This window comes from Rhagoletis pomonella, unplaced genomic scaffold (genome assembly GCF_013731165.1).
Source record: "Rhagoletis pomonella isolate Grant_MI unplaced genomic scaffold, Rhpom_1.0 Rhpom_scaffold_00005, whole genome shotgun sequence".
NCBI classification, from domain to species: domain Eukaryota; kingdom Metazoa; phylum Arthropoda; class Insecta; order Diptera; family Tephritidae; genus Rhagoletis; species Rhagoletis pomonella.
The window spans coordinates 76,481,433-76,500,607 of NW_023458559.1; the positions used below are offsets into that span (position 1 = coordinate 76,481,433).

Sequence of the window (19,175 nt, forward strand, 5' to 3'; positions counted from 1 at the left end):
ATTTTTTTGAGTTGATCGCATTTTAGATCTAGGTGTGCGATATGTTCTAAATATGATACAAATCGGACCATAAATACGGGTTTTCTAAATATCTCGACTCATGCATCACCTATGGGGTTAATTTTTTGTAATTATTCCTTTTCATGTAGGTAATATACATTGCAAATATGAATCATATCAGTCCATAAATACGTGTTTATCAATTAATTCATCCTTCAAATTGCATTGTCATCAGGTTCTGAGCTAAGTTTAAAGTTTCAAGTCTCTAGCTTATTGGGAAGTTGGTTAAAAAAAGATTGAAAGATTTGATTGCACACAGGTGAAACATAATAAAAGCTTGTGATAAACCTGGAAACAATACAAATTTGAATTTGGTGCTTAGTCTTTGCCCATATCTGTGATGAGTTTCATTTTCCCCGAACCGGTTCACTTTTCACTTTTTGTTTCCGTGTATTTACTATGGGTGGGTTAACAACTATCCGGTGAAATTTTTCGGTTGAAACTCAGGATAAGGCTGAAAAACTTTTAAATTTAGAAAACATTCGAAAATAATTGATAAGGTGCAAATATATACACGGCGGGCAAAAAGTATTGGCACAGCAAATTTTTCACATTAAGTATATTTTTCCGCCAATTTTTTATAAAAATTTGGTTCGTTCTAAAACAAAAAACATAATTCCTAAACTTTGTGCAAAACTCGCGAAAATTCAGCAAATCTTCATGCAAATTTTAAACTTTTTAATCAGATTTTTTAGAATTATTTTGAGTATGCATTTTTGCAGCCCATTAAATTCTAGTAAAAAAACTGCAAGTTCGGAGTTAGTCAAATTTCCAAAAAATGTACTTTATTGTAATAAAATTGGTTGGGCTGCACATCTGCATACTCCAAAAAATTAAAAAACAACCTGATTAAAAAGTTTAAAATTTGCTGAATTTTCGTGAGTTTTGCACAAAGTTTTATGTTATATGATTTATGATTGAAAAGTTTTAAATAAAATTCTGTCAACCTAATGTGGAAGCAAAAAGAACGTTTTTTTTTTATTGTTGATCTTTTACCAGACGGAATCACTTTTAAGTAATCATAATTCAATAATTGTAATTAAGTAGTATTGAGCATTATGTGTGAATAAGCAGCATATGCACTTATAAATAATTTGTCTGCTTCCTGTGTATCACGGTACCCAGCAGATGCTCAACATAGAAGCCAAAAATCAAGGTTATATGCATACATATTTTCTACAATGTCAACGACGATTACAAATGTATGTATGCAAAAATATGCATATGTATACACACATGCTCACCGGTCAGTATATTTCAAACCGGTATTGCTTAGTTGCTGTGCATTGGGTAACCGCCTACACGCAAAGCTCTTTAACAGATCCCTCATGTGACAACTCTCATGCAATGCCAAGTATGCATAACTGAGCTATGAGCCTTAAAGCTGGCTACAAACGATAAACATGTGCGTAAACCTACCGGTACGTAAGCTGATACGATCTGTCTTACCAGAGCGCCATGTAAATGAAAACTCAACACCGCAGAATTTTTCTGTAGTTGTAGCCCGTAACACAGAAATCTACGGAAATTAGATTACAGAATATAATAAATTATAGATTACAGAAATTTACTCTCGAATAAGGTTTTTTGTTAGAAAATGAGTAGTTTATATTTAGCTAGCATCTATTATAGCACGAAAAATTGTAGTTGAAAAGGTAAGTTTATGAAAAGGTATTGATGAGTGGCAACACTGTAGTAAGCAACACTGAGGCCGCCAGTAACAAGCAGACAAAATTCTGCGTATACAGACAGCGTTTAAGTATAAGTTCTGCGTTCTTGACTAATTTTATCTTAAGTAACACAACTATACATATTCGCGTATTTGAAATCTACGCTCTAGCCGCAAATCAAATATGATCCGCCGCCGCAGGGTTCCGACCAAGGTTTAATAAGTTATCAAAATTTTTGCTCTGAACCTATTCTGGTGAACGATTAAATTATTATATTTTTTACTCCTTAAAAAAAAGTAAAAAATTATTAATAGTAGTGCCAATGATTTTTTTCATGGTGTCGTTTGTTTGTGATTTGAACTGCCTTTGAAAATGCGTTTACAAAACCAAGTTGCGGATAATGTAGTAGTGCTGAGTGGGATTGTATGTAAAAACAAATTATCGCCACTTTTTGCAAAATCCGTCAATCTTCAAAAGAAGACTAAGTACCTACGTTAAGGTTAAAAACACAGTTGAAACGAAGTAGAATATGGACACAAAAAAACAGTGAATTATTTAGTAAATAGATGCATTTGTACGAAACGAAGATGCAGAATTTGGATGTTGTGTATTTTAGCGATTTGCAAGCAATTCGTCATCAGCTTTGTTTACACCCTGTTTTTAACCTAAAGCTTTAACGATACTTACAAGATATAAGTGCAGTTTTTGAAGAAAAAAATGAGTTTGTTGGTGGGGGTTAATTTTTCCGATAATAAGCCTATTCAAATGAAGCTGGGTGTATGAAAGTATGAATGGACTCGTATTTACTAACTTATACATATGTACATACAGATCTGCACATGCATAATTGAAGGCCAATGTCATAATCTAAAAACTGCTTTGAATTTTCGCAACTTGCATGGCAAATCAAGTATTACGAGTTTAAAAAAAAAAAAAAAAAGAGAAACATTTGTAGTAAGCCAAAGGAAATTACAACCAGTGTTGCCACACATGGGCTTTTTCTACCAAAACTGGAAGGTATTTTCCCATTTGGTAGCTTGGTAGGATTGATTGGATTGTGGTAGGTTTCGTGCCAATGAGTAATAGTTATTTGCGAAAAATAGAAAAATTTGTATCTCCAAACATTATGGCAACCTTTTTTACACGAATGTTTCACCGGTGTGTTCGTATGACGGCGACCGAAAACATGTAAATATACCTGAAAGTACAAACGTATACCCTTATTATTGCCAATACACAATATGAATATCCATATATAATTTATGGCGTACTTGGACCAAGATTCCAGAAAGGTCTGCCAATGGGCTGGCACCCAACCAAATTCCAAGCGGAGGTCTTCGCAATCGAAATCTGTGTTCGCGAATGTCATCGCAGAAGGCAAATGAGGTCAGAATAAATATTATGTCGGATATTCAGGCAGCGTTAACGGCGACAAGACTTGTGAACTCTTGAACCACCTGGAAGGCCACAATAACGTAACGCTATGATGGGTTCCGTGATATGAAGGGTTTGAAAGCAACGAAAGGGCTGACTGTCTCGCAAAGCGTGAATACCAAATGCGCTTGTATGGTCCCGAGCTATACTGTGTTAAGTACATCTAAAGCATACACTGCAGACCTACTTAGGAGTTAGCTGGGAATAATCTAAGATTGCTGGCCACTGGTGCGAGTCAAAAGGAATAAGACAATCAAAGAGATTCATAGCTCCTTCCAGCAGGAACTCCGAAAGTCACCTTGAACCTAATACTCTTACTGGCTACCTGACAAAGCAATGCAAGTTAACGTACCATTTGACTTAAGTAGGGTGTTTCTGTAGAGACGGACTGTAGGTTTTGTGGGCTGGTGAAGGAAACTCCAGAGTATGTTATATGTGCCTGCAACCAAACGAAGCATGAATCGTAGTTTGATACACCTTGGATAACGATTGACTTTTTTACGAAAAAATGCGCTTGACGAGTTTCCGGCGAAGGAAGACGCGCATACATGGATTCAACATCATTCTAGAAAAACTCTTTGGGGAATTAGTAAACTGTTGCACTCGTAAACGTAGTTGACTGCGAAAATAAGTTTATGCGTCTTTCTTTGCCGTCGCCTATGCTAAGAGTCTTTCTTCGCCGAAATTTTTTTACGCGTCTTCCTCGCTGTGTGTAAAGGACATACTTTGGATAAGCCTGTACTGTAAAATGAATTTATATACGCAGTTAGTCTGTTTTTATTGTACTAGCTGTGTTTTAATTTTACTAAATATTATGTTATCTATGTTTTAAATAAATTTGACATTGAAAAAAATAAAAATATTAAAAACTAGTTAGTGTTAGTTATGGTAGGAAATTTTGGTAGGAAAAAAATTTTGCCTGTGGCAATACTGATTACAACACAAGTGGCGGACTGTGGGTTTAATACAAATTTATTTAAATAAATACATACATATGTATGTACAGTAGCGTACAAAATAATAGTTTCAAATCTTGCGCAAAGCTAACAAAAACTAGTTAAACTTAAAAAAAGTCATACAAATTTCGGTTTTTCAATTAGATTTCATAGAAACATTTCGTGAATGCAGTTTTATAGCCCATAAAATGCAAGTTTCAAGTCGCTAAAAATTACCGTTGATTTTTTAGAAATTTTGTTTTATGGAGGGTGTTGCTCATTTTCTTCCGTATAAGTACGGTAACCATATTTATAAGAGCCGAATACGGGACAAAAAATAATTTTGCAATTTTTTTCTCAGCAGCTTACAGATCTTAAACCTTTCTTCAATGATCCTAGATGTATTAGACTTGAAACAATATCCTTTTAGTAACATCATAAATTTGTAAGATTATTTTCTCAAGATTTTTACACCGTACAATTTGTTTTAAAAAAAATCGTTAAATTTTAGTATAGTACAAAGTAAGTATGTTGGACCAATTTTTTGAAACAGAAGCGAATGAGCAGCACTCTCCACTCGCACTTTATATACTCAATTATAATGAGTTACAAAACTGCTAACAAAATATTTTTCTAAAGATTCTAATTGTAAAGTTTGAAATTTTGGTGAAACATTGAAAAATTAAGTTTTATAGTTTTTTGCACAAAGTTGCAAATTTGGTATTATATGGTTTTTGTTAGGGAAAGAGCTTTACTTTCATAAAATAAATAATAAACTATGGAAAAATAGCCAAAACCTACTAAAATGTCAAGTCCTGATTTCTATTTTGGTCACTGTATGTAGGTATTCCTTGATTCGAATCACAGGCATTCAGATTAGAAAATAATAACTATTTATGGAGAAAATTGCGATCATACTCGCCCATACGGGACAAATACATTGACGTTAAAAGAAATACAGAACATTTGGCGTCCCGTATAAAACAAATAAATTGCCAGGACAATGGTCGAAAAAGAGGACTGTCCCGTATAATATAGGACGGATGGTCACCGTACGTATAAAAGCAAGTTTTGCCATGCGTTATATGGAAGAAAATGCGCAACACCCTCCGCAAACAAAATTAAAAAAATAAAAAAAAAACGGTAATTTTTAGCGACTTGAAACTTGCTTTTTGTTATACTAAAATCGAATGGGCTATAAGACTGCATACTCGAAATCTTTCTAGAAAATCTAATTAAAAAAATCAAAATTTTCATGAACATTTTTAAGTGTAATTAGTTTTTATGAACTTTGTGCAAGCTTTGAAATTCTTATTTATGTGGTATCTGATATAGGTCGACCAATATTTTAAACGAAAATTATTAACAATAAATAAATCAATAAAGAAAAGTTGCCAACATCATCATTTTGAATTTTGCTGTTATTATTTTGACCGCCACTGTATATATAAATAAAAACGAAACCCCCGGCGAACTACATACATATATAGTAAAAAGCAGAGAGCGGAGAAGAGAGCGAAGACTCGTAAGAATTCTATAAACCGTATATGTACATGTATGTATACACATACATATGGAATCCATATTATGGATGCATACAGTGTTTCCGTTGTGCGAATAAAGGGGCAATTTTACCCCTTTTAGGCGCCAATACCCTTTGACACGACTTTTTGAAAATTTTGAATTTTTGACCCTTTTCCAAAATGATGTGCGACTTTTGCCCATTTTCGCTGATTTTGTTTTAGGAAATGTTAAGAGAACAATATTTCCTCCTGTAAGTACGAAAAAATGCACCACTTAAAACTTAAAAGAAATGCAACTCTTCTCCTTGCAGCAACTCGATTTCTATGTTTTGTTTAAAGCATGTGCTTCTTCCTAAATTTAACAGCGGAACGTTCTAGCAGCGAAAACTCTTTATAATACACGTTAATTTCATTTTGACTTGAGCTCTCAGATTAATTTTTTTACGAGTAAAAAGAAGCGTAATAATAATATAGTGACCTTTTTTTCGTCAATTAGCCCTTTTTTGCGACTTTCTGAAAATTCTCAACGGCAACACTGGATGTATATTGTGAATTAATGTAGATGAGCGTCGTCTTTCATAATTGTTTTTTTGTTTTTTTTAAAACCACACATTTTATTTTCTAGCATTTACAAGTATGTATGTAAGTACATAATAAGTAACTCAATGTGATGCGCTACAGTTGTTTATGTCCGGCATTTAATAACTTAAAGTTAACATACATAGGTACATATACATATGTAAGGTAAATGCACACAATTGCGGGGTGGTACGTAATTTCGTTGAATTCCGATTTTTATACCCGAGCGCACTTGTGCACAAGGGTATTATAACTTTGTTCACATAACGGTTGTTTGTAACAGGCAAAACCAATCGAGATAAATATAGACAAATGTATACATAAATTATCAAAATGAAAACAGAAGTCGATGAAGCGGTGACTGTCTGTCTGTCTGTCTGTCTGTCTGTCCGTCCGTCCGTATGTGCACACGATAACTCAAGTAAAAATTTAGATATCTTAACGAAATTTGGTATGTGGACTTCTTTTCGGCGTAGGACGGATGGTATTGAAAATGAGCAAAATCGGACAATAACCACGCCTACCTCCCATATAACGGTAATTTTCAGAAATACGAAAACTGCGATATTTCACAAACTACTGAAGCTTATTCACTCAAAATTGATATTTACAATCATTTTTACGCGAAAAATAAGAATAATATAAATTCTTGGAAAATGGGCGCAGTCACGCCCACTTATGATTACACGTGTATATCTTGGGAACCGCTCCACCAATTTCTCCCTTGGTACGGTTGTTGGTCTTGGTACAACATACCCAATGGGTGACAATTTTTAAAATCGGACAATAACCACGCACACATCCCATATAATCCTAATTTAGAGAAATACGAAATCTTCGATAAATCACTAAATACCGATGCTAATTTATTCAAAATTAATGTTTGCAATAATTCTTTGGCATAAAATACGTTTATGATGAATGTTTGGAAAATTGGCGTACCACCGCCTATTTATGATCACATATACGTATGTCGATAACCGTTCGACCAATATGTACCAAACTCGGTATGATTATTGTGCTTGCCACATAAAACCAAAAGGCTAAAAATTATTGAAATCGGACTAAAATTACGCCCACTTTTTATATAACGGGTAGATTTCAGATATGCTTGAAACTTCGATATTTCAAAATTTAAGGACGCTAATTTACACAAAATTGATACTAACCACAATCCCTTGAAAATAAGTAGCATTTTTATGGAATTTTTGAAAATGGGCGTGAATATGTTTGAAATAGGGATGCACCCCTGCTAACCATGTAGCGGTAGTTTTCGGAAAGGCGAAAAAACTATATTTGATACTAGGGATGTGCCGGGTATCCGGTAGATATCCGGAATCCGGCCTATCCGGCCGTTTTTTGGTTATCTAAAAATCTATATCCGGCACATCCCTATTTGATACTTGCGCCGGGTATATAATGTTCGGCTCCGCCCGTACTTCGATTTTTTTACTTGTTTAGTGTAGGTTTTGTTTTACAGTGTGTGGCCAATCGCCTTGTTTCTTTGTGCGCACCCCAAAAGCTGTCAGTGAGTGAACATATTCCTTGCGCCAAGCTTATTATGAATGATAAGGGATGCGTGGAAAAGGATAGAGGGCTGTTCCAGTATTTTGGGATGATTGACCGCCGGATTACTGGCGGCGTCGTCGTTCACGGTGAGGTTTAGCCTAATCCTCTTTGTCCACATTGTGAAGAGTTGGATATTTCACTCTAGAACTGTAGAGGATCCTGACTTTAAAGAATCCACAAGGTCGGAGAGATTGCCAGTTATCTCCTCCTAGAAACTGTCGTCGCCAAAATAGTACAGTCGGCGAAGTAAGTGACTTAGAATAACTCCAGCTAGCGGTGGAAGGAGAGAGGACATCATCGTAGAGGACCACTTCGTCTTATCTGAAAGCGACGAGTCAAAGATTTTTTCAGTAAAGCAAAATGACAAACTTTTTTTTTGTAATTTTTTGTCGATATTAAACACAATGGAGCGTATTCATAGTCAAAATAAAGGCGAAACTAAAGTTAGTTGCAGCTTTTTGTGATAATTTTCACTGGAACTAACTTAAGAATCGACTTTATTTCGAGTATGAATATGGCACAATGCTTCTATGATAATTGCTTCTGCTTCTTCTGACTGAAGCGATTTCATCCGGATAATAAATGATACTTGAACAAAAAAACTAAACATATGTAATTCTAAGATTGTCTTACTTATGAGAATTTGACCACATACATAAGTATTTCATTAATCTATTCATATACAGTGACTCAAACAATGACCACGTGGTGTTTTTTTTTTAAATGTTCGCAATGTTTTTCGAACTAATTTTTTGTTGTTGTTTTTCTATAAAAATAACGTCCAAGCTTTAACCAAAACCGTATAAATCACAGTTTCAGACTGTATACAAAATTTTGGAAAATTCAACAAATTTTCATCAAAATTCACACTTTTTATTGTTTGAAACATTTTCGGGAATGCCCATGCAATTTTAGTCTAATGAAGTGCAGGTTTCAAACGGCACTATGGAAAAAACTAAGCATTATTTTCTTATGAAATAAAACTCGGGAGACCGTTAGCAACCAAATTTCAAAAAATCAACGCCAGTTTTGTAAACTGCACTTGTTATAAAAAAAAAACCGAAAAAGAAATCTTAAAAAAATTCTAAAAAACCAACATAATTTTTTAGCCGGTTGAAGACTCAATTTTTTATAAAGTTTGAAAATGTGATTTATATGTTTTTGGATAAAACATTGACGGTATTTTTATAGAAAAATAACAAAAAAATTTAGCTCGAAAAACATTACGAATATTTAAAAAAATTAATGGTAATTTGTTGCAGTTACTGTATATATATTCCATGTGGTTCATAATAAAATTTTCCGCTGACGTTATGCAGCTGTATACGCAAGTACAAACCGTTGTGTAGTGTCAGTTAATGAATATTTATGTAGTCGTCTTTACAACACAATTTCTCGTGTTTATCACAAAAGCCAGAAGCGTTTTTGTTTTACCCTACGGTCGCAATAAAAATAAACAAAATTTTTACATTTATGTACTTTGCATGCCTTTACCTATGCACATATGTATGTACGTACAATAAAGACACAACCCAAAAAATTAAAAAAAAAAACCCTTACTACCCCCTAATCCTGGTCTAATCCTTACTTAATGTTTATAAAACAATCATAAAGGTTTAGTAAGTATTAGACTGTTCAATAGTAAGGGCTTTGTTTTGAGTTTTGAGTTGTGTCGTTATTCCGGAAGACCATCAATATGTAGACAAACAAACGCCGCAATGGAAAATTTTCACATTTTTTTCTAAGTGCGAACTATCACAATGCAGAGGGTAACGAAATTAAATAAAACCAAAACAAAAAATGATACACAAAGCAGAAAAGAAAGAAAAAATTACTAAAACTGTTTAGAAAAAAGCATACTTAAGAACCGAGGGATACAATGGCTAAACAAAGAAAGAAATAAAAGAGGTAGCATAAAAGCTTTAAGTTCCCAAGATGAATATAGGAATTTTTAATGTGAGAATGCCGACTTTTTGGCAGTTATTGTTATGTAAATTATGAAACATACATACATACATATGTATGTAGAAAAGTACGCTCCTATTTGATTTGTAAACCTTTCAAGCATGGCAGAAATGACTAATAGATAATTTATTTATGTTTTACTCCTTAAGTATGTACACATTTTAAGTAGCTTTAAATATTTGTGTATGGGTGGTCACGAACGTTGTCTATAAAATAGATAAGCAATTAGCTTAAACATTCTTAGTTTCAATGGTGGGGATGAAAATTTAAATGAATATTTCTGTATGCAGGTTGGTATGCTCGCATAGTTTTTGTCAAACCAATACTTATCTAGATTTTTTGCGATTGGCTTGAAAGTACATGCTCATACTCCGCAGAATAGATATGCATAAAATATTTTTCGCCGTATGTACATATGTTTGTACTAAAAATAATTTTTTTGCCAATATTGTTCAGCTGTGATCGATAGAGGATATATCCGAAAGTAGATACATATGTACTTATGTACTTATGCAGTTGTTAATACGCTTGAAATTCGGTGCAATCACATACTATGTACATATGTATATACATACGTATACATTTGCACAAGAGTAGACACATGCATATGTAACTTTTAAATCGAATGTTATTCTATAGGCCGGCTGGTGATACGTTTTAAATTAAACAATCAGATACTTAATTATAATTTATTAGGTAGATATGCATGTACATATATCAATCTGGTCTGATTTTTGTATGGGGGAAAAAAATTTCATCCTAGAAAGCCGGGCACCCACTTTTTATATTTGTAATATCTATAGCAACATTCAGTTGTCTACCGCAACCAGAGCTGGGTCGTAATGATTCCTTTTGGAATTAAATTACTCCCAATTACAGATTACAAGGAATTGTAATTAGGAATCAATTCCTTCAGTCCACAGCAAAGGAATCGATTACTTTTTCAATTCCTTGAAGTAATTTCAAATGTAATTGGGTTTTTCTTTAATTCCATTACAAGGAATTTCATATTGTAATTGGAATAAATTACGTGCTAGTAATGTAATTTTTTTTTTTCCAATTCCTTTGAAAGGAATCGAAAATGTAATTGATTTTTTTTCAATTCCATTACCTGGAATAGCAAGAGTACTTTAGTTTTTCCAATTACTCAAATTGTAAAAGTAATCAAGAAACTGAAAGTTCATTCACGAATATACAATGTGGAATTTTTGTTGTGGTCAAAGATTAAAATCGAAAGCACACATTGGACATCTTCTATGTATATCTATATATATATAAAAATGTTGTGTTCGTATGTCACGGTCATCAAAACCCGAGAACGGCTGAACCGATTTGAATAATATTTTTTTTATTATTCGGTATAATACCAGAACCAATGATATCGCTAAAATTTGGTGGGTTGCCACCTATTTTAAAATTTAATTAACTTAAAATCAATGAATTATTACAATATGGGTATTAAGTTAAAGAGGTTTAAGAAAGATAGCTGCTGGAAGTATTTTTGACGAGGGTGGCCTCCTATTTGAAAATTTAAACTCAGTCAAATTGTTAAAAAAAATGAAATATTGCCATGTGGGTGTCAAACTAAAGAGTTTTAAGAAGGCTTACTGCCGAAAATATGTTTGAGGAGGGTTGCCATCTGTTTGAAAATTTAACTAAATTACATTGATAAAATAAATAAAATATTACAATATGGGTATCAAATTAAAAAGGTTTGAGAAAGATAACTGTTGGAAATATTTTTGAGGGGGCTGCCACCTATTTGGAAATTGTAACTCAGTTAAATTGATAAAGTAAATGCAATGTTGGCATGTGGGTGTCAAACTAAAGAGTTTTAAAAAGGCTTACAGTCTACCATGAACACTTCCAGAAATATGCAATATGAAAAGTTCGGTTTATATGGGAGGTGCCACACGCCATTTTCTCCATGAGTATGGAATTGGTCTTATATATGTATATAGATATCACCATACCCAGTTCTAGTCCTCTACCACAAATATATGCAGTTTGAAAAATTCGGTTTGTATGGGAGGTGCCACGCCCCCTTTCTATATCGAAACTTTTTTTAGCTATAACCATCCTTGGAAAGTCTGCAGTAGATTCCGAAATTTTAAAAAAATCGGTACGGCCTTTCTCGAGCTTTGCGAACAGAAAAAAACGCCTTTCAAAATATATATTAGTATAGACTAGCCAAACTCTGCTTGTTTTGCGGGTTAAAACACTACTACCGATGAAAATCGATGGATAAATAAACAAGTTTGCAAGGGTTAAGTGAAAGTGCAATAATTTTTATACCCGAGCGCACTTGTGCACAAGGGTATATTAATTTTGTTCACATAACGGTTGTTTGTAACAGCCAAAACGAATCGAGATAGATATAGACAAATGTATACATAAATGATCAGGATGAAAAAAGAAATCGATTAAGCCATGTCTGTCTGTCCGTCCGTCTGTCCGTCTGTCCGTCTGTCCGTGTACACGATAACTCGAGCAAAAATTGAGATATCTCAACGAAATTTGGTATGTAGGTTTCCCTTAATCCAAGGTAGGTTGGTATTGAAAATGGGCGAAATCGGACTTTAACCACGCCTACTTCCCATATAACGGTAATTTTCAGAAATACGAAAACTGCGATATTTTAGTAACTACTGGAGATTATTCACTCAAAATTGATATTTACAATAATTTTTAGTCAAAAAATAAAAATATTATACATTTTTGGAAAATGGGCGTAGCCACGCCCACTTATGGTTACATGTGTATATCTTGGTAACTGCTGCACCAATTTCTTCCAAACTTGGCACAGTTGTTGGCCTTGGTACAGCATAAAAAATCGCCGAAACTTTTTAAAATCGGACAATAACCACGCCCACATCCCATATAACGGTAATTTAGAGAAATACAAAATCTTCGATAAATCAGTAAATATTGAAGCTAATTTATTCAAAATTGATACTTGCAACAATTCTTTACCAAGAAATACGTTTATGGTAAAATTTTGGAAAATGGGCGTGGCACCGCCCACATATGATCACATATTAGTATATCGGTAACCGTTCTACCAATTTGTACCAAACTCGGTGTGGTTATTGTGCTTGCCACATATAAGCAAAACTTTGAAAATTATTGAAATCGCACTAAAATAACGGCCGCTTCTCATATAACGGTAAATTTCAGAAATGCTTGAAACTTCAATATTTCGAAATCGAAGGACGCTAATTTACTCAAAATTGATACACCCCGGCTTACCATCTAGCGGAAGGTTTCGGAAAGGTGAAAAAACATATATTTAATACTTGCGCCGGGTATTTAATGTTCGGCTCAGCCCGAACTTAGACTTTCTTACTTGTTTGTATGAAATACTAGCAGGAAATTTAACAAAGCTATTGCAATTCAACAGTAAAAATTTTTTTTTATAAATTTTTCGATTACTTTTTAAATTACTTTGAGGAATGGAATTGGAAAAAAAATCAATTACATTTTCAATTCCTTTCAAAGGAATTGATATAAAAGAAATTACATTACTAGCACGTAATTTATTCCAATTACAATATGAAATTCCTTGTAATGGAATTAAAGAAAAAAACAATTCCATTTGAAATTACTTCAAGGAATTGAAAAAGTAATCGATTCCTTTGCAGTGAACTAAAGGAATTGAATCCTAATTACAATTACTGAGGAATGTAATTGTAATTGTAATGTAATTGCATTTACCCAGCTCTGACCGCAACCAATACAGGGTACTCAGTGACCTTGAAATGCGCTACTGGATCGCTGTGAAACTGGCAAAAATATTGGTGATTTTTATAAAAAAGGTACTGTTGCCATGACAACTAAACAACAACAAAATTCTAAAAAATCGAGTTAAAAAGTTGAAAATTTAGATGCAATTTTGCAGAATTTTTATAATTTTTGCACAAAATTTGAAAAATGAATTTATATGGTTTTTGTTAGATAATGAGCTATACTTTTATAAAAAAAAAAATAAATATTAAATAAATAAAATAAAAATAGCAAAAATTTGTTAAAATGTCGTGTCCCTATTTATTTTTCCACACCTGTATATAAAAGAGCAGCTGCTTAAAGTTTGAAGTCGATATACTCTATACTGTCGCGGTCCGATTCTAGAAGGATGCATATCCACGTATTCGTCTCGTGGAGGACTTTTATACATAGCTAGGTTTAAAGAGAGTTTTCAAATGCTAAAAATTAAATTAAATTAATGGCATTATTCAAATATCGCAATACGGTTATCAAAGGCAAAGGGTTTAAGAAAGCTAATCACAAAAAAAAACTTCTTGAAAGGGTTGCCACCTGTTTGAATAACTAGATTCCATTAACTTGATTAGATAAAAGAGTTATTACAATATGGGTGTCAAACGAAAGAGATTTAAGAAAGCTCACTTTCCAAAATATTTTAAAGAAGGTTGCACCGGCTACAATAATTAACTTCGATTACTCATGTATTTATTTATTTAGTCTAAATTAAATCATGTATTATGGTAGTGTGACATCGATATGCTCTATGTTGCCGCATGCTAAAAAGTTAAATTCAATTAAGTTAAATGAATTATGTACTGCAATACGGGTATCAATCGAAATGGTTTTTGGAAAGGCTGCATTTCTAAAGTACATGTGAAAGGTACCCCTTGTCTACAAAACTAGTTGCATATGTATATATAAAAATCTACTGCGTTTTATGTTAAAGTTGAAAAAGTTCAGTTGATTTTTTCGGTATTCGAAATATTAAAAAAAAGTAGGTAATAGTGAACAATCACCATCTCCATCAAAAATCAGAAACCAAAAATCGGGGAAAATGAATATTAAAACTCTTTTTTAACATTTGTTATTACTTTTGAAAGATGAGCGCATCTTGTGTTTATAGAACTTTGTATTAAACGAGTAATTTTTAAGTAAAAAGCTCAGCCAACTTCAATTCTCATATACAAATTTAGGAGTACCGTTAATTTTTTCATGATCCAATGATCAGATCTCAACCAAGTTAAGGGACGACCCTTGAGGTACCATCTTTCCGATAAAAAAAAGTTATGGAAATCCGTTTACGTGGTCCAAAATTATGCGGTAGCATACGTAAAAGTAAACTTCGTGTAAAAACCTGTAACTGTCAAATAACAACATTACTATCTTGAAAGGGAAAAGCGAGAGCGAAACTGTAAATGTTACCTGGAACGCAAAAAACCACGTTTCCTGCAACTACTTAAATATTTTTTAAACAAATGTAAGGTTCTTTGCTTTCCCGCCGTTCTGTTTTTGCCTATCGTTTGACACTTTTCATGAACTTGCAGGAAGAAAAACTTCGGACTAAAACCTGCAACCTGCAACATCTGACTGTGAGGTTTTTTGGCACTTGGAACGCTTTCCTGTAAAAAACCTGCAAATCGTGAATATCGTGAGCATCTGGAACATAAGTAAAGAAAGAAAAAATATTCCGACGAATTAATAACCTCCTTTTTTTGAAGACGATTAAAAATTGTTGAGTTCTTTTTTAATTTTATATAAATAAAGTGCAATTTATGAGACTTTAAAAAGTTTATTTATTTATTACATACTGTACATAAAACTTGCACAAATGTATTTTTAAGAGCATATTTTCAGTATTTTCTGGTGATATATCTTTAGAAGTATAAATACATACACACATTATTTTTGTTACTTGAAATAATGGCGCGTATGCATAAGAGTTAAATAATTGCCATTTCTTGTGATTTTAGACCATTTACTTATATTAATTTGAAAAAATTGAGTATAAGGTCTGAAATGTTAACAAAAAGCAATTATTTATATTTTATTCATACGGCCCAATCAATAGCAAGCAAGAGGAAAAAATATTTTAGCAAAGTGTAGTATTAAACGTACGAAATTTCTTTAAAGCTGCATATTGGTTTAGGAAATTGTAGAAGAATAAATTTCTTTTTTCATTTCTTGCGCGTTTTTCTATACTAACTTGGTTTTCCTTGAGAGATAGGTGTGTAGATAGTATCTAAGAATTTTGAGAAAAAAAATGAACGAGGTGTGCTCCCTACGGTAGATGAATTAACTTTATATTTTTTTGGCATTGGCGATCGCCCAATAGCCAAGGGGTTTTAAAATAAATTGGTGTAATTAGCAGTCTGTTAAAGGTTAACACGCGCCACAAAAGGAGGCGAAAAGTGTGTTTTTCTCTTTTATTAAGTATTTTTAAATAGAAATACCATTTATATTCAACCATTTATATTACATTTGCAACATCCCTAATACATACATATGTGCAATTAAAAGTATTCCCGGCAGGCAATTTTGCTGTGAATCTTCAGACAAACGTTGAACTACACACCTCCGCTGAACATATTTCGAGAACCATTCAAGTTCGATATTCTTTCTTTATTCTAATGCTCGATCCCCCTTAACTTATCGTTATTGCACTGTTTTAAATATTTAAAAAACGGCTGCCTATGGTATTTTTCAAAATTAGTGTTTCTTTTGAGACTGGCAGTGTTAATACCGTGTGCGAACACATTCCTATACTACAAGTACATATGCGATTCTCTGATTGCATAATGGTTGAAGCGTACTCAAGCATTGCCGGCAAGCCAACGCAAAAAAAAGCAATAATAAATAAGGCATACTCGTATGTATATTATAAAATCAAGTTTTTAGTCCAGTGATGAGTACCAAAGATAAAAAAGCAAAACATTTGCAAATGAAAGGCCATTGTCACTTTCGTTCAGCAACGCTTTTCAGTGTTCATATTTTGTGGATATGTAAATATATAATAGGTTCGTTCGCGTAGCTGTTAATTGTTCATGTTTAACCAAAACTTACAAGTTTTTTGCGTTCGCGTACGCAAAAAACTTGCAAAGTAGGGGAAATTGAGAGAGCAAAGTGACATTTCATTTTGAGGGGAAGCTGCTGGATTCTGCTGGAAAAATTTTTGCCAACAGCAATTTGCCAACAGGAAAACAGCTGATCAAAAACAGCTGGTTGGCATTTACGCAAATCACAAAATTGAATTTGATGGTTTGGAAGTTAAAAATTACAAAATGCGACTAATTAAACTTGTAAGAAGTAAGTAGTTATTTGTTTAATCAATAAACTGTGCCAGGATGCCACTTTGTAATGAGTTTTCGTACGTTTTAAATTTTACACTTTTGAATGTAAACAAAAATTATATCAGCTGTTCGTCTAACTTGCAAGTTTCTGCAAATTTTCTGTTCGCGTACTATTTTGGATATTTCTCTCTTGTGAGCGAATAGATGACATTTCGCCGGAATTTGGCAGTTGGTTGGTTTCTGTTGGAGATTTTAAACGAACGCACCTAATATTGTACGTAGTACGTATATAGTATATACAGTGGTCCACAAAATAATAGGAGTACGTTATTTTGGTCAGTTTTTGCTATTTGTCTTTTGTTTATTTAATGTTTATTATTTTTATACAAAAGTCAAGCTGGGTATACAACAAACAGCGAATAAATTCAGATTTCAACCTTTGTACAAAAATTATTAAAATTCTGTAAATTTTCACCAAAATATCAAACTTTTTAATCAGAATCTTCAGAGAAAATTCTGGTATGCAGTTTTATAGCCCATTCAATTCTAGTCTGAAGAAGTGCAAGTTTCAAGCTGCTAAAAAATTCCGTTGATTTTTGGCAATTTTTTTTGCTGGCACTGTCCCCATATAAAAGAAAATTGTCGAACATACTTTGAATGGAAAAAACGTGAAACACCTTCAACCGAAAAAATTCTCAAAAATCAACGGAATTTTTTAGCAGCTTGAAACTTGCACTTCTTCAGACTAGAATTGAATGGGCTACAAAACTGCATACCAACATATTTTTTAAAGATTCTGGTTAAATAGTTTGAAATTTTGGTGAAAATTTGCAGAATTTTTATAATTTTTGTACAAACTTGAAAATGTAAATTTATATGGTGTTTGTTGTATTACCAGCTAGGCTTTTACAAAAAAATACGAAACATTAAATAAACTAAAGACAAATAGCCAAAACAGGTTAAAATATTCCACTCCTATTATTTTGTGGACAACTTACCTTAGATAATTTCTTTAGAATCGTTTGTTAATTGTATACATTGGCAGTAACATATACGTATTTTAAATTTAATAAATGTTGCTGGTTCCCTGTTTAATTCTTCCGCCTTTACTCACCTTTTGCCTCGTCGTTTGCACGCGCAGCCGCTGCCACTGCTACCGCTGCTGCAGCAACTGCATTTCCCGTTGCTGCCCCTTGATGATGTTGAGGTGACATTTGCAACGGTGTTGGCAAACCCGATGACGGTGCTGATGATGACGATGGCGACGATGACGACGGTGATAAGGACAACGCATGCTGATCCTTCAGCTGTTGCAGCGTCGTCAACTGCTGCTGCCCCAAGTTTTTGGCGGCATGCGCAGTATGCTGCAGCGTTTTGGGCGCTGCTGTGGTGCAAGCTGCAAATAGCATTCTGAAGCGTAGCTGGATTTCTCCTGTCTTCAGCTGCTGCTGCTGCTGTAACTGTAACGACTCCTTCGGCTGTACACCTTTGACGCCGCCGTTGCGGTGGAGAGCATAAACTTCTGGTATATGCTGAAAAAGGCAACCACTGTTGTAGTCGCTGGTGTATTTGCGGAATAATCGAACACCCGGTAAACTTATGTGAGCACTGCTCAACAACTATTTACCCACTAAGCGGTGTTACGAGTATAGAATGTGTGTGAATGTTGTAACACACAGAAATCGCGATAAAACAATTATTTTGCAATTTGCTTTGGGTGCAACGGAAATTTTACTGGGCTCACACGATTGCAAAAATCTAAGAATAGCGAAAGACTCTTGCGCTCACTGCAGCTTGTATACTTGTTGGTACTGTTGAATCAGAAATGAGTGCAATCCCTTCTCTCTGGTCCAATATTTTCACAGGGATAGTCTGCTTGTTTTTGCTTTTGTACAACAATTTTATACATACATAAACTAGAGGCAGCTTCGAAGCTCTCACAACATATATCTTCTTAGGTTGCACCTGTTCTTGGGCGTTTTTCCACTATTTCTCACTATACTACTCTTCGTAGGATTTCGATTTTTCCTGGACGTTTCGGTATTGCTGTTGTACTTATATATTGATGCCAATATGGGCTGCTTCAATGGGCGTGACACTTTTACTTGTTTTATAGAAGAATCTTAAACGATACACTTGAAAACTCTGAAAAATCGCTATACGCGATATATGTACATATGATATACGTTGCTAGAACAAAATCAAATCATTTAATAATCCAAGCGTGGTGATTTAAATTGCAAGTTTTTCATTTCGCGCACTATACACACGTACAAAGTAAATAAATATTTAGTAGTTCGCACACTCGCGCTCTTCCTACAGAATTTCCACAAGCCAAAGAAATTACACTATGCACCGGCTGTTTTCCACAATATATGTACACATGTATTT

General features: G+C 33.7%; 1 protein-coding gene across 1 annotated transcript in view; it reads right to left on the reverse strand.

Annotated features, from left to right (window-relative positions):
* Nucleotides 1–18,393, reverse strand: part of LOC118739613 — a 37,220-nt gene extending 18,827 nt beyond the window's left edge. The window contains exon 1 of the mRNA XM_036471044.1: nt 17,899–18,393. Within this exon, the coding sequence (XP_036326937.1) occupies nt 17,899–18,193 (295 nt within the window). The 5' untranslated portion in view covers nt 18,194–18,393. The remainder of the gene's footprint in view (nt 1–17,898) is intronic.
* Nucleotides 18,394–19,175: the final 782 nt, after the last annotated feature.